The sequence below is a fragment of the Neopelma chrysocephalum genome, unplaced genomic scaffold, assembly GCF_003984885.1.
Source record: "Neopelma chrysocephalum unplaced genomic scaffold, ASM398488v2 Primary Assembly neopelma1_61, whole genome shotgun sequence".
NCBI lineage: Eukaryota > Metazoa > Chordata > Aves > Passeriformes > Pipridae > Neopelma > Neopelma chrysocephalum.
The window spans coordinates 1,539,883-1,557,462 of record NW_020897716.1 but is presented as its reverse complement, the minus strand read 5'-3'; the positions used below and the strand labels follow the sequence as shown (position 1 = coordinate 1,557,462).

General features: G+C 34.9%; 1 protein-coding gene across 4 annotated transcripts in view; it reads right to left on the bottom strand.

The window, feature by feature from the left end:
• The window catches only part of CRIM1 (cysteine rich transmembrane BMP regulator 1), a 170,631-nt gene that overhangs the window by 22,555 nt on the left and 130,496 nt on the right, over positions 1 to 17,580 (bottom strand). For all 4 annotated transcript variants that reach the window (XM_027681615.1, XM_027681617.1, XM_027681619.1 and 1 more), the window contains 2 exons: positions 14,731 to 14,859; positions 3,323 to 3,479 (listed from right to left, as the gene is read on the bottom strand). In XM_027681615.1, coding sequence (XP_027537416.1) covers positions 3,323 to 3,479; positions 14,731 to 14,859 — 286 coding nt within the window. The remainder of the gene's footprint in view (positions 1 to 3,322; positions 3,480 to 14,730; positions 14,860 to 17,580) is intronic.

Sequence of the window (17,580 nt, the reverse complement as noted above, 5' to 3'; positions counted from 1 at the left end):
TTAAATTATCTGAAGACTTCATTAAACATTCATAATTTTAAAAATACCAGCCAAGCATTGTGCATAACTAAATTACATTCTACATGTAAACCCAGAATTTAAATTGAAGACAATTTTCCAATTAGCTTAAAAGGGTTTAAAGTTCAAATTTTTTTCAGGTGTACAAAAATGTACGGGAAAGTTCATCCCAAAGACAGGGTTCCTGAGAACACTGGCATCAGCTTGGAATCAATGTGTTTTTAAAATATCTTTATCTTACTCACAACTACCATACTATGCCCATTAAAATGTGCTGTCATTTCTAAAATGCTTTTTGCTACATAGTTCTCATAGATTTTCTAATGAAAATGTTTTGTGGACACTTTATAAAAAAAATAAAAAAGAGTGTTTCAGCTTACTTAAATACAGAAAACACATACAGAAATCTGTAATTTTCCTCTGTACATCAGTATACTAAATGCGTGATACTATAGACTAAAAATTACTGCTCTTTACAAGATGCAGTGTAAGAGGCTGAATGCTACTTTTTTTGTTGTTTTTTTTTTTTTTTTTAAAATGCTTTCTATTTATAGATAAACTATGTGTTTAGTGCTAGCCTGTGGAGAAGTCCTGACCTGTGTGATGTTTTCACCAAACTCCCACAACTCCCCTGAATGAGGCAGACAGCATGTCTGAGACTGGGAGTGCCTGGGCAAATTATTAAATGGTGCAGATATGATACTTAGTGAGTCAGTGTCAGATCTGATACTCTGTGAGTCCATGTCTGATCAAGGTGTCATTCTATCACGTCTAGGACTTCAAACGAATAGCAGCAAACTGCAAGATTCAATATTTATGCTTTTTAACCTTAATCTGATTAATAGTAAATGACTTTGCTAAATATAGTTCAGAATAACCCTTATCAGCTGAAGAAAAACATTTTTAACAATTTAGTGTGACATCTACACTGGGACTCCCAGGGAAGAAAACCAGCAGTAGTAAATTGAAAGAAATCAAAAGGAGAAACAAACTGGATTGCTTTAGACACCAGTGGAGTCTAGAGTGGAGTCAAAGAAAGGAAAGAAAACACATAGAATTTGTTTTAAGAACATATTCAAGGTACGTCAGTATAAGTCAAAAAACACAACGACAAAAGACATTAAATAGACCTTACTCAATGTTTTTTTCATATTATAACTTTTGAATAGTCTAAAGCAAGTGGTCTTGAAAATAACAATTTATTTATGCACTTGTAATATTAAAACTAAAAAAAGCTTTTCCTGTTCAAACAGAACAATACTCAATCACACTAAGTAAACAGTAAAAAATTCTGTGGTTCATACCAGCTGTCTCTGCTATTATGCAAACACATTCACATCCTTGAGCATGTGGATGAAAGCAGTCTTCTCAGACTCTGTCCTGATAGCTTTAAGTTATTGACCTTGGTACAGGCAATAAATTAAGAGCTATGATATGGAAGCAGCATAAACTCCAAAATCTAATAGCCTAATCTGCTGATATATCAGCTTATAAAACAATTTTAACAGACATTAATTTTAAAACACAAATACAAAGCAGAAATAAAAATATATGTTCACGTAAACAGTCTGGACACTACTAAACTCACATCCTGTACTAGCTACTGACAATACATTATATGTTATGGAAAAAAAAACGGATTCCATCTTTGTTGCAAATAGCAATTAAATATATTCTGATGGCTATTATTCAGATTTTTTCTCTTTCATTTGCCAAAGTTCAAAATCAAATTTAAGCTAGTGCAAAGGATTTCAGTGCCCCTTGTGAAATAGTTACAGCATAAGAGGACTATATGGCGATTTCCAGTAAATTCTTGAATACAGTTGTAAGTTGTATTTCTTTATTGCTGTTGTTTTATTCCAGCCACCCTTCCTGCTGATTCCATCGTGAAGGTCCCTCAGTTTCAGACATCTCAACACCATTTGTCTCTTTGTCTCCCAGCTTTAGGAGACCTGTATTTTGTGCCTGTTCACTGGCATGGCTCAAACTTCACTCTCCCTGGACGTTTTTAAACAATTGTGCATGCTTTGTACTTGTTTTAATTGACTTCACTCCTTTGATACTTAATGTAAGCAATATTATCCTCTCTAAAAAACTGAGACAGCTAACCAGACGTTATTTCTGCTCAGTCTTTCAGGTTTCTTTTGTTCTGCTACCCATCTTCAGCCATCCTTGCCTTTGAAGCCACTGGGCAAAAGTTCTGGGAAGACAAAACTGACACTGCTTTTCTGTAATTTCCCTCCTGCTCTCCTTTCTGTCACTTGAGAAACTGAAAATAACTCTCAGCTACTCTTGAAGTCAACATGACCGAAGATAATTTTATTAGCTCTTTAAAAAAGAGCTTTTCCTCTCTCATCTTCTACTCAGTATACTAATAGAAGGACACACTACACGAAAGATTGCTATTATAAAAACCTGCTGCAATTATGAAAAAGAGTCAAACAGAACTCTGAAATGAATCAGAAATTAAAGGAGTATTAGTATCACACTAGGAGCTGCAAATATAGTAAACTTCATTAAAAATCCTAAAGAAATAAATTGCATATGAACATTATCTGAAGATCTGCTATCGTGAGGTAGAAATTAAACTGTTATGAAAAGCAGGCAATAACATGGAATGGACTCATGAAAAATAAAATATATTGGTAAAATATACATAGAAGCTACCAGACTAACTTCTAAGAAATTTCTGTGACAAAAGATCTGCTCAGTTTTCATCACCTATTCCACAGTCTAATAAATACTACAAATATCTACTTTTATGGAGAAAGAACTCCACCACAAATACAGGTTTTGAACACATTTACAAAAACTTAGATAAGAGATAGCACTGTTCTTCACAAATTCTGTAAAGTAATTATCAGAAATGTCTCACTAAAATTAGTCTGCTGTCATATCAACATTAAAAGAAACTTGAAATATTAGATAATCATTTGAATAAAATAAATGGGCTATAAAATGAAAGGTTATCAAAGCATGCAAACAGAATTTTAAAAAGCTATGTGCAAGAGACATTACTTGTAAGTAGCTTTCTCATCTTGTTTGTCAAATTCTTCAAAAAATTTAAGCACTTCTTTGCTTTTATAATCTGCTGCTGTTCTTTGAGTTGCTGTTTCTTAATATGTTGATCAAAATCCATTTTGAAGAATACTGTAATCTCATATCAAGTAACAAGATATCTATTTTCCTGCATTTCTCCCTGCTTTGCCACAAAGTAAACACAAGTACATATGCCTGGATTTTTGCATATTTTCAGTATGGACAGGGATTGTATTAAATACACTTTCAGAATCAGAATACGTACAAGTATCCAAAGGGACAGTACTTGTCACATACAATGGGTTTGCACTTCTTAGGCCGTGGTCGGCACTGACAGATCTCACAGTTGTGGATGTCAGTCTGGAAGCCAAAGGAACAGTCCAAGGAACAGCCCGAAATGAGGCCGGTGCACAGCTCCTCCCCTGCGAAGGACACACACAGGTTATCACAACATGAAAACTGTTTATATCAAACACATCTTTAGCAGACTAAATCTTCTGTTCTCTTTTATTTCATAATTTTTTAGTACTGGTAAGCCTTACCTTCAGACTCTTCTGTTTTTAAAATATTTAACAGAATTCTCCAGTAATGACCCAACCTGTATGAGCAGACACCACAGAATTTCTTCAGTTTCTGTCAGGAACCTGGGGAGTACCACCTGGTACCATAAACTAACATGATTTTATTAATAGATGCACAGCCAATCAAGACCCCTTCAGGAATATGGACATTTAAGATTTTTCCAAAGAGGAGATCAGTACATTACTTATTCCATTTCTTACTTCTGTGAGTCTGAAATGTAAAGATAATCTTCACATTTTTAACACAATAATATACTGAACGCAGACCTCATAAGGAATCTTAGATTTGCTTTAATGTCTTCTCCTCTGTTTTTGTAATGTTGCATTTAAGACTGCAAAATAAAGACTTAACCTGATGTGGTTAAGCTAAGCATTTCCTTATTTTTTTCTACCAGATTAATGCTCATTTGTTAAAGAAGGTATGTTTTTTACCATCTCAGAATTAGATCAAAGCTTTGGAGAAAACTGGCAAATTCACTGCCTACTTCTGCAGTGGAATTTGGGCACACAAGTGCAATACAACATAAGATCCTCATTATCCCAAACAACAGTTCTCAGTTTAAGTAGGATGAATATCATCAGGTTCATGGCTCTCACCTCTCCATTTTTATGCAAATTTGGTGTCTGAAGCAAAAAGGGTGCAAGTTTTGGGGTTTTTTTGCCATTCAGAATACAGAAAAATGCCAGATCTTTTCATAACCTCTAGAGATTGTGTGTGTAAGCATATTATCGATGCCACAAGATTTAAGCATTTACTCTCACTCAGATCTAACCTTTGCACAGTAACAGTAACAGTAACCCTTATCTCAGGTTCTTGCTTTATTCAGACAGAAACACACATACAAAGATCTTCATGAACTTTCACACATTTCTGAAGGATTAAGTCAGGCCGATCTATCAAAAATACTAGATTTTTTTAATATGTAGCCACTAATGCTGATTTCAAAACATTATAATGCAGAGGAAACTTTGGTATTTTCTCTGGTAAAGAGTGATGTATGTGTAATACAAAGAATTTCATTGAAGCAAGTTAAAATAATGAGAATTTCTTTTGCATTTATGAGCTTTTATACTAGAATGTTTGTACAGAATTATCGCCTTGAAGCATACAACAATAATAATTAACTAAACTTTTCATTATGCAAGGCTTTATAAGGTAGTCGTAATTTTTAAAGCTAGGCTTGAACTTTATGACGAATGTATGGAAAAGCACACTGCAAAATCTCCAAAAAGAATTCAGTTATGACCTTTGATATAATTTAAGTTATGATATCTTGTGCAGATGCTCAGAACTGATTGGTGAATAATCCTGGAATTGTACAAGCAGAATCAATCAGAACCATTCATTTTCTGAAACATACTTTGTCATGGAGATGAAATGTTTAGGTGGCTGTCCATAAACATCAGGTTCATGAAGACAGGCTAAGAAACAAGAAGGTACAGATGCAAAGGCATAGCAGAAACAAATAGGCATCTTAAAAATGTGAAAGAGCTCGAAATAACAATTTTAAAAAATATCTAAAAACCCAGAAACAACTAGAACATTTTTTTTAATTGTCATATTTCTTTATCTTATTTGTCTCCAGACTATCTGCTCAGGAGAGCTATCAAAGTGCAACACCCAAGTTTGACTGTGAAGTTATAGCAGATGGCAAAATAATGATGCCTCAGAATCCCACAGCCAAATATATCTTTGTTTTCAGTCTTTTGCTTTCATTTGGTTAGTGAAACTGCTTTTCAGAAATGTGAAACAAGTTTGTTACATGAAAAGTTAATATACTTTCTTAAAAGGGTCCAGGTGTCTAGGATAGTGCTACACAAGCAGGAAGACAGTGTCTCATCCCAAGTAGCTTATGATGTTAAATATACTTAAAACTCAAATACTCTGCTGACATACTAACCAGAAGATCCAGTCCTGAGGCAATATCTTCCTTTCTTAATCCTTTACATAGTGATTATCCTCTGCGTCTCCTAGAACGCTTCCATCAACGCTGCCTCCGTACAATCCTTAACATCCATTGGTCAGACTATGTGACCAATACATCTGTTCTTGAACAGGCAGCAATTACGAGTATTGAGGCCATGTTGCTGAGAACGCAACTGCGATGGGCAGGGCACGTCTCTAGGATGAAGGACCACCGCCTCCCTAAGATCCTGCTCTATGGTGAACTTGCCACTGGCTGCCGCAAGAGAGGAGCTCCAAAGAAAAGATACAAGGACTCCCTGAAGCAACAACTCAGCCTCGGGCATATTGATCACCATAACTGGTCCACTCTGGCCTCTAATCGGGAGGCCTGGAGACAGACCATTTATAACGCTGCTGATGCTTTTGAGAAAGCACGCAGGATCACTCTTGAGGAGAAAAGACAACGCAGAAAGAATCGAGCCTTGCAGAATATACCATCTAAGGAGTCTTTCTGCTGTGTCTTTTGCAACCGGACCTGCCTTTCTCGTATTGGCCTTTTTAGCCACCAACGCGCTTGCATGAAAAATGGGTAGAGCCCTTCCCAAATCTTCGTTCGCGAAGCCTAGCCATGATGATCCTCAAAAGAATTTTCACTTTGTAAGTGATCAAGAAAGAAAAGCTCTTCAGAGCCTTGGAATGGATAACTAATAACCACCACTGCCTCTCAGGAACAGACAGTGGAGAGCACGTGAAAAATCATCAAAAATCTGGCTGTGTCAAACACAAAGGGAAAGTTTGCTGAAGTCAATGCAGACAACTGTTCAGTTATGAACAGTTCAGGTATGAAATTACTAGTGTTATGTTAATGCTACATGAGGTAATCAGAAGAATCTCCAGAGACCTCTGCTGACAGTCCTTCTAATAAGAAGCTAAAAATTATGGTTTCTGAGAAGATGGTTTTTAATGAAATTATTATGTTATTGCACTAAAATTTCTGATAGTATGAGAGTACAAGATATGGAAATAGATTTTAAATAGTTTTTGAAAAAAAACCACTATGAAGAAACGTAGTGACATGAAAATCAGAAAGTGAATTCTGGTCTGCTTTCTGACTTTACACCTAACCACATAAATTTTTCTAATGAAACATTATTAAAAACATGACAACTACAGGTAGTCTCAAAAGAAGTACCATCTGGTACGGATACACAGTTCATGTCTGCTGCACAGGCCTATTGAAAAGCCTCGTTCAGCATTTTAAGCCAGGTATTTTTTTGAGAAAATGAAGTGAACAATCAATGTCACAAAGCGGAGTGTAGCTATCAGAGAAAGTAGAAAAAGATTGGAAACTTAAATATTCACATGTGGATCAAATTCAGTACACACAACTGCCATCCTGAAAATTTTTCTATAACCTTAGCTATAGCTTTAAATTAATCATTACTAAAATAATCATAAATTCATTATGAAACCATAAGTAAAAGCAGATTTTCTGCAAAGATTTTTTATTTCAAGTGACAAATACTAAAGAACAAGGAGAACTAGCTCATGAAAGTCAACTGCAATGAACTGAGGAAATTTATTATGGTAAAATGTTACGGGGTTCCTTGTTTGAGAGTGTTTTCCATCTCTAATTAGACAAATTTCATGAGCAAACTGAATCCCAAATAATGGAACGTATTTGCGATCCAGCCCTAACTGGCCTAATAACTGCTTCAAAAGTGTATAAGGGCAATCAGACAGGCTGAAATGAGGGGACAGGAAACATTTAATAAGCCAATGCAGAAGAAAACTAGTGTTTAGAGTTTGACAGAAATGCATTATACACTTGGACATCACTGCAACCCTAGCAGAATGGGATCAAGCTTCTGATCACACAGTATAAGCTATTTTTTGCTTTTTTCTGACTGATTAGTTATAGTGACATCACCTAGGGAGCTAAACTGATGGTTAGATAAAAGGTAGAAGACTAAAACAGAAACAAAATGATCAATAGGAAATCAATTAAAGGGAAAACGTCTCTCATTGCGCTTAGGGAAACATGATTTGTAGAAACCTGTTCATTAATTTTTCTTATGAAACATGAAATGTCAATGAGGTAATTTCAATAAAGAAAATAATCCATCTAAACAAGGTAGTAGGAGGGCTTAGTGGAATAAAGTAATATTGAGGTGAAATGTAATACTGCAAACATACAAGGCTGTGCCATCCATAGGAATAAACAAGGATTTATGTGACAATCTCAGAGTTCAGAGGCAGGATATTGGTTCATCTCAGAACAACATGATATGACTTTAGAAAAAGATGAATGTGTTCCTGAATGTCTCAGGCTAATAGAACCATATTTTTAATGAGAAATACTTAGCTTTTTAATGTGAGGACAGACATTAGCTGAAATACCACATAAAACGCTGAAATAATTATGTACAGTAGATGGCTAGAACAATAATCATGGAAAGGCGCTTCATCCTCAACCAATGACATTATTAAATAGTCTCCTGCTAGGAACTAATACTCACTTGAGGACAAACATGCACTGAATACTTATAGCAGTGAACCCAGCCCACATGACATGACTATACAGTTTTCTTTGCCATGTGCAACCACGACTGCAAGAGTCAGTTACCAACAAGTCCAGCTGGTAGTTCAGTCTTCACTAGTCCTCACTATACTGGCAAAAGCTATTGCTTACAGACTTCGAGCCCCCTAAAGACTATAGTTATAGCAAATACTTTGTTCTGTAGTTGCAACAAATTAACACACTGTATGCTGACTCAAATATGGGAATTTCAAATTATTGGATTAATTTGGATCAATTTAATATAATGCTATTGGAAAAAAATACAAGCAGAAATAACAGCTGAGGATGAATTGGTCTTCCAAAAAAAAAAGTGCCAACCATATTTGTGAATTATTAACATACAGATATTGGCAAGGTTTTTAAGCCTGGTCACCATTGTCCATAAACTCCTTTTAAATATAGTGATTCCTTTCCCCTACCTACAGACAATTTCATACATGCAGATTACAATAAAACTAATATTAGAGTTTCAGAAAAGCATGACACTTTTTAATGGGAATCTGTCTGGGACATGGGGGATGGGACAACCCTTTCTGTAGAAGAAAGTCTTGCCTTAAGAACAGATGATTACCAAGATATGGTGAGGCTCTACACAGCATGCTACACATGAACTACATGGTGTTTTACCATTTTCCACTAAGTATCTTACTGTCGGCACTAACATCATCTCTTCTTTTAAAAGGTTGTCTGATATCTATAAAACTATTTAAAAGGTTGTCTGATATCTATAAAACTAAGTCACTGCCTGCTGAAGGAAAGAAAAATATGTGCCAAAATCAGTATATAAGAGCAGTTGATATACTGACGTGACCTACTACAGTCCAGGGCCTACCTCGCAAAGAAGATGACAGCAACATTTTGTCTCAACATATGTAATGGTAGCAATCTTTACATTTGGGATAATTCACTTAACAGCGGAGTATTTCAGATACAACACAACCTCTCCACTGGTATGGTATCTCACAAGGAATCACAAGTCTTTGGCCTAAATTCAAACCATTGGATGCATAACTTATTCCTGGTTTCAGAGTGCTCACATCCCTACCTCACATCTATGAATAACAGGAGTGTTATAAAATATTGCCCAAAAACCAAACTGAAAAGTAAAAAAAAAATTCAATTCCATGAATTGCATGTCTTCTGTTTGAACTTACAATAGCTTGATTGTAATTCCAGCTCTTATTTTAAAAAAAGACTTTATTTCTTCTAACAAATGTACGGTATATAAAAAACTTCAAGCTCTTAAACTGGGATATTTATGTTCCTCCAATATATTATTTTACGTATGGACACATTGATATTTGTACTGCAAAGACTGAAAGTCATCTTACTCTAAAAACTTTTGAAAATGCATTCTATGTTGAAATACTTTTAGATTTTTTTTTTTAGTCCTCTAATTCACAGATGAAAAAATAACTGCCAAAGAATATTACTAGATATGTGACAAATATTTCAACTTGGCTCAGGCTGGTGTCCATTTCTGCAAATTTGTAGTGTGGCTACACAAAGCTAGCTACATACCTTTACCAGCATTATTTTCTTGACGCTGAGGATAGGTCATATCAGGAGAACTGTTTCACAGTACCTTTATAATTAAGCACTCCTCAGCCGTCCTCTCGGTGTGGATTGCTACTGCTGGTTAATCTTCGGGGGTGGGGATCTGGGGAGGCAAATTTATGAAGGAGAAAACTAGGTTACTTATCAGTAACTGGAATTCTCTGAATATATTGCCTCCACAGATCCACACTAACCCTCCCTCCTTTTGTTAGAATTAACTCATGATTCATAAAAGCTGGATAAAAATGAAGGGACTGGGCGCTGTGATGCTAGAAAACCCTGTTTAAAAAAATTATCTCATGAGTCCGTTGAGGCAAATTAATGGCTCGAATACTTGCTGTAAACAACTCTAGGATTCACATACAACACATGAATTCATGAAAATGGAATTGTAGTAGTGATATCTCAAAGGTGGAATTACTGGAGAATGATCAAGCTTCAAGCACATTGGTTTTGTGGGTTTTTTTCCCTTTCACGTATCAAGTAAAGTTCTTATCTACTCTTACTGTACTAAAGCATTACTAAAGCCAGTATATTGTAATTTTCAGAGATCCTGCTAAAGACTTCTATTCTAATGAGAAGACAGGTAATATTTATTTGGCATGAATAGTTCATCGTAATTCAATCCTCTTCAGGGAGCACTTCTACTATCTTGCACGTGTACTTAGAGTTAATATTTCTATTCTACTTAGAGTATGTACTTTTTTTCTGACCTAAGCCTTAAATTTTTAGGAAACATGCTTCATCCCAAATTTTCCATGGCTGTATTTCATTAAATGAGGTCTAATATGGAATAGCTATTCCCTTTCACATTACTGTAGAAGAAGACATCCTTTTTCCACCTACAAAATTATTCAAAAAATCCAGGATGCACTCTCCTTGCACTAAGGGAGACTACCTGGACTACGTTTTATTTTATAATTTTTATTTTCCATGGAATTTGTTGCTAAATCAAAGTAACACTGGAAGATAATTAGTACTAAAATAGAAAAATGTGGATGCACCTACCTACCTTTTGTCAAACCTTCCAATCCTGCCTTTGAATGTCTACACAACTAAATGAAGTCCCACATTGACAAACCTAAAGTCCATGCTGGAATTTCACTCTGCTTCATCAGCTATAGAGGGAGATGGTGTAATTTGCCAGAATATTCAGGTGTGTGCTAGTATAGAGTGAAATGATAGCACCTCCTTTTTAACTCCGTAGTAGCAAACATTTTCTTCTCATTTAAGGAAAAGGTATTAACACTCTTCTGAAAAAAATATTTCTGCTTTTATAGCTAGAACCTGCTTTAGGGAAAGGGTGGCATCATGCCTAGAGAACTGTGCATACACATAATATACAAAGATTTCTAATTTTTGAGTAGTTATTGAATGGTTTGCTTGGACAGATGAAAGAGATCACGATACAAAGTGGATAATGATGCATTATAATGTCCAGGGAAAACGACTCATCTCAGCCTTCTACAACTGCATCTCTCCATAAGCAGTCTGGAATTAATGAAACTGGATGACAGTTGCATCTTAGAACTGCAAAGGTAAGCCTTCTGAATGAAGCAACAAATTTTTAAAATGGACAGCAGCACTCCAATTCAATTTTAGTAAGATTTGAAAGGTTAAAAAAATACTAAAGTCATACAAGCTCAGAGTTATACCCTGAAGAGTACTTCACATTCAATTCACTTGGGGTAAAACACTGTAGTCTCAGTTGCAGGAGAGATTTTAAAGGCTTTTTCTTTTCCATTAATCTTATACGGGGAATAGACAAGGCCCTGACTTCAGACTCTCGCTGAAGAATGACAATGTCCAGCAACAACTACCAGATTTTAAATCCTCTGTTACTGCAATCAGCAGGGATTATTCAATCCGCCCGTTAGTCTTCCTGGGAGCAACAAGAGTCCTGCCTCAGAAACAGTCATCACTGGTCTTCCACAAAGACTCCTCCGAATGTACTCCTTTTCCAAAAGACTTTAATCCACTCCAGTTCTCCCCCTATGAAAGCAAAGGCCTAGACACACAAAAAGCAATCACTTGCAAACTACAAAACCCAATTTTTTTCTTAGTTACTGTTTTCTATTTGTTTTTTTGTTCTTGCATCATCTTATATAATTTTTTTAATGTATTTCATGTTTTTCTACTTGTTTTAGTTTTATTCTCGGTATTTGCAGTGGTTCTTACTAAATCCTCAATTATACTTTTTACTTTTTACCTTTTACTGTCCTGTACTGCTGCTTTGGCTTATATGTGCTTCTGGTCAGTATGATCATTCCTTCTCCCTTGTCTTTTGTGGTTCCATCTCTACTCATTGGAACTTTCTTCCCCATATTTATCTATGCTCACTCTTTGCTCAAAATAGTTTTTTGCTCCCTTTTCTTATGACTGTGGTCTGGCTTTGTTATTTTTTTTTAATATTTTATTTTATTTTACATTACAACATGTATGTTTTTACTGTGTGCTGCTCCAGCATGTTTTTGCATTCACTGCAAAAATAGGAAGAATAAAAGACAAAGCAAACTACTTCTATTGATATCATATCCTAGAAATGTTATGATTTGCTTCTTTCATCCTTCTCATTCTGTAGCTGGCTTGAATCAGGCTGGATAAACTTGAAACTAAATTACAATAAAGCACCAAACAAGTTTCATGATATTGTAATTATATAATTATTCCAAATAAACCTGTTGTAATTATTTCTGGATACATGAATGTAAATGAAGGTAATAATGAAGAAAAAATTACATCTTCACTCTAAGTTCTTTCACTCTGTCATTTTGCTTTTATTTTGGCTGAAAGAAACAGAAGTATAACGAATCTTCAGCAGAGATATCTGAAGAGAAATCAGTAAAAAATGAAACTTTATTGGAAAGAGATTAGTAGAATGAGGATATGATGACTTTGAATGGTAACAAGAGGCAGGGAGGACTCCTTTACTCAGGCACTTTAAACCTGACTCTGTTGAGCAGCTTAGACCAGCAAAAAACAAGTCAGTGCAGTATAAAGACAATGATATATTCCCAAAAGTCCACATCAGTCTTCATGAGCTAAAGGTAATACACATTCTCACGTTCCTAAGAGAGTCAAGATGCAATTAAACTGGTTTGGACATCAAAGGTTTGGACATAGGATCTCAAAATGCAGAGAATTAGTGCAGTATATTTTCAGCATATTTGACCTAAACCTCCTTTCTTCTCATTTCTCATACACTCATTTGTCCAGAGCCTTGCAAGCAAGAGACATTACTTGACAGAAAAATTCAATTTCTGTCATTCTGATTGATAACTACTGAATGATGAAGACTTCCAAGCTATTATTTTCACTTCTTTAGAAAATAAAGGTTTCCTTTCGCTCAGTGACTGAGATTTTTTAAGCAATCTACTAGTCACATTATTTAACCAAAAAAAAGATGACAGACAAATGATACTATTAAGCTTGCTCCAGATAGTTTGCTACTGTACCATGAAAATAATTTCAAGCAAATCTAGCAAGAAAAAAATTCTCTTGAATAGGTTCTTAAGTACTATTTAATCAGAAATACTCCAAGCAAGAACAGAAATTTCCTGGGATGGGGTATGTGTATGTGTGCAGCCAGGTAATCTGGGATAAAAGAAATGATCCTTTGGAGTGATGTGTCTCTTGTGCACCGAACTGGAAGAAAGGACTGCACACACAGGTATAGATGATGAAATTTGCCAACTATGTCCATCTTGTTTGTGTCAAACTCCCCAGTCAATTTAGTAATAATATAAGGAGAAGGAAAATCAAATTACCGTATTAAAAGCAGAACTAAACATTTCTAATTTTGTCCTTCAGAAGAACTAAGTAAGGCATGTAATCCAAGACAGCTTGGTTGTAATATATGGAAAGTCATCCTTCCACAAATACAACTTATCAAAAGTAATATTTCTGTATTACCATGATAACATTATTGCTTACCATATATTTAGTTTTATTAAGATGTCTTCTCCTTTACCTTATGGAATTAAAAAATGCATATTTCCCCAGGGGAAAAAAAAAAAAAGCCAGGACACCCCTTTTTTTGCTCCTTTAGCAGAACACTAATCCAGTCCTAAAACTCTTTAGTTTCTACCAATTAAGAGTTTTCTTTTGACCATATCTACTGGGGACCCCTAAAATAGTCATATTAATTTAGAAAGTGGCTGCGAATGGGTGGACTGAAATCGAAGGAAGGGAATGGAGTAATACTTTAGTTGTGTAAGCCTTAGATGCCACAAGAAAGCTGCAAAATTACAATAACACTAGAAAGAGAGTTTAAACCCACTCCTAGGTTGGGTTGACAGTTAAGATTAGTACTCCACAGGTGTCCTTTGTTGGCCAATTCCAAAAACCAACCTGATATTTCTTTATATTTCTTCCAAAAATATTGAACTTTCAAGGAAACACAAACAGAAAATACATTTTTGCTGATACACACAAAGTTCTCACAAGGCACAATAATTTTCCTTGGGGAAGGAATAAATGTAAAACCTACATAAATGTTAACTGAAGATATATATACATAATATAAATATATGTTATAGAAACAACCTTAAATATGGATATGCTTGTATATATACAAACACCCACTCCCCCTCAGTATATAATTTTCAAACATTTATCCTCAAAATCTAAGTTTTGATGAAAAAACTAAGTTGAAAATAGGCTGTTCAGCAACAGACGTTTCTGAAGTGCACAAACCTAGATGCTCTTGAAATTCTTTACATAGACAGAGGAAAATGAAATGTGGAAGTCTGACTAGACTTCTCAAAGTCTGAATGAATATTAAGTGCCAAATTATTACCTTTTCTACCGAGCTGCTAATTTTTTACCTTAAGTCAAACATAACATGTTTTCCTCCAAACAAATTTTAAGCAAGCAAGCAAGCAATGCCAGAAATCAGGAGCCTGTTCTTTACAGATGAACAACTTTAAAGCACACACATACTAACACAACATATAGTCAACATTATGAATGGAAAAACCCAGCATACTAGCATTTTTACATACAGCTTGAAATAAAAGGTAGAAGCCACTGTATTTTTGCATACTCACTGGTTTTGCACTGACAAATGCGACAACCATTTTGGTCCAGCTTGAAGCTATAGATACAGTCTTTTTCAGTCAAAGTGCAGTTCACCAAAGCCTCACAGGTGGGTGGACCTATTGTGATATAAGTTGGTTCTGGGGGTAAGAAAAAATAAAACAAATAAATTTGAGATTCCTTGAATATTTTAATTAAGTTCACAAAAATCCATACACAATGCAGTAGTGAATAGTTCTATTTAATTTTGTTTCTGATGAATACTCTTGGTACTTCTGAAACAACAAAAGCAAAAGACTTTGTTTTGAAGTGATGTACACAACAGAAAGAGTATGAAGCTGCAGAAAATTTCTGAAGTATTGAAACTGGAAAGAAATACTACCCTTTTTTTTCCCCACTATGAAATCAGCTTTCCTGCATATGCAGTTTGAAACTGAGTGTAAAATATTTATTTTGCCCACTTTTCTCCAACAGTATTTAATCAAAACTTCATGTAGCTTTTTTTGCTTTAGAAACCGAAAAGAGCTTCCTCTGAAGCTCAGTTGATTGATACTACCAAGCTTTACATCAAAGCATATGACTCAGTAGCCAAATTGTTCTCTGTGTGAATAAGATCACTTCTAATGAAATTTATAGCAGAAGAGACTCTGAATACCAAAAGGGAATGTAAGATTCACTGCATGTGAAAGATCTCTGGAAACTATTCAACATGTCTATTCATAGAAAACATCACTTCTTACAGTATACTTTGCAGTACCAGACTATGCTTTTCAAGTTGAGGATATTATTGCCAATTAGAAGTTACTTATAAACAGTATAATACTTACTTTTTGACACCATTTAAATATGTTGGAGTATGAAATTTGTTTTGATACACTGGGTAGCCAGAAATATTAATGTGTTTTAGTATACAAAGTTGTTAGAATAAAAGTCCAAAGACTTATGGAAATAACAAGGAACTTCAAAACTACTATCACAAAACAGGATACAGAAGGAATGAAATACATATCTTTTCTGAATGAATTTTTACTCTGTGAGACTAATTTTGTCTAGCTTGTGTTTTTTCACAGAACTCAGGCAATGAAGAATCAATGAATTTATAGTTATGAGCATTATTATTACAAAAAGCATTCTGGAAAAAAAATTGCAAGACTTGAAAGAACTATGAGCTTTCATTTCACTGTTTCAGTTGAGTGTATCCTGTCTCCTCAACTCAAGAAATTGAGACTTAGAGGAAATTAATTTTAAAAAAATTCAATGTATGTATTGCTAAATTGTGAAAATGATATGGACTGGAAGTGGCCACATCTTGCCATCTCTCATCCTCAAACCAAAGATTTTGCCATTCTTACTTATAGGCAGATGGTCTTTACTGCCAGAATAAAGGTAAAATATTACTCAGCATTGATTAAGTTGTTAGCTGTATCCACTGATAACCAATATACTAATTTCTGTGCCTATTGGCTCCATGTCCAGCAGGCAGATTTTGCACCCATGCCTTCCAGTCAAGTGAAAATTATCCTATTACAAGAATGAGCTTTTCTGTTTTCATAGTCTTTCATAATTTTCAGCTTTCATAGCTTCTCCCCAGTCCTGCTCTTGCCAGCACAACAGTTTATACAGCTGATGAACATTTTTAATTGTTTTAAAATTAAGGTCAGCTAACTAGAGTTTGGAGGGAAAAACTGCATTAAAGACACTACAGTTAAAGAACTTCAAACTTATCTCAGAGGTCATGGTTCAGATTACTCACTTTGCTGAAAGTTTCAAAGTAACATTCAAATTCTGCTGTTTGTATAATTTTTAGTAGGAAAGTAGCAACACCTTATAAATATATAAACCAGCACCAACAGCTTTGTTCATATACAAGGTGGAAATCTGTATAATGGTATATCCATGTATCCCTAGACCCCTCAAACTTCTTCTAGTTTAAATTAAAATTTTTCATGTTTTTGTAAGGGTTTAATGTAAATTACTAGGTTGGAGGTCAAAGGATAGGTTTCTGTAAATTCTTCATTTCACAGCTCTGAGTTTGCATATGTAATGCAGAAGAGTAACCATAATGAGCAATGTATTTTAAAATCCATGGATTTAAAATCCATAGACTTCTTTTAAGCTCAGTGAACTTTTTGTATTTGTTTCCAAGTATATTCAGCAAACTATCTCACTAAATCATATTCATGTCTAATACTTAACATTTGCAACTTTAACAAACCATTACTTTAGGAATAATGAACATATTGCTATATACCAATAACATCTTACATTCCAGAAATACCATTAATTAATCCTAGCTGTTTAGGTCTCTGAGTATATAAACCAGCTTTGCAACCAAACCGATTTTTAGCATCTTGTGACTATTTTGAAAACCTCCTTTCCTACCTCACTCCATTCTCCAACCAAAATATCCTAAACATGCAAAAGACCGGAATGCAAGACTTACCCTGAAGCTACGTTCAGGTTACTGGTCAGCCAGCCCAAACAAGCCCAAACCCTACACTTCAAATCACCAAAAAGCCACAGCAATGCTTATACTCACAGGTAGTTAAAACCACTACAAATTATATGAATCATTAATGCTACACAAAGCAAGGTTCACAGGCAGTAACACAAGCTGGAGAACTGAAGAAAACTATAGCTTTACCATAGGAAGGCAGAATGTGAAGTAAAACTTGTAGTTAAAAAAAAGCCACAAAACCTTGCTGAAAGTTGAGATGCAGGTTAATTAGTAGTCATTGATCCACTTGGGTGTAAACTAAACCTAGGGAGAAAGAGGATTGTGTTTTACTCCCTATCACCAAAGTCCACCCCTCAAGATAACTTCCCTTTAATTGCAGGTATAATTTAATATCTCAGAAAAA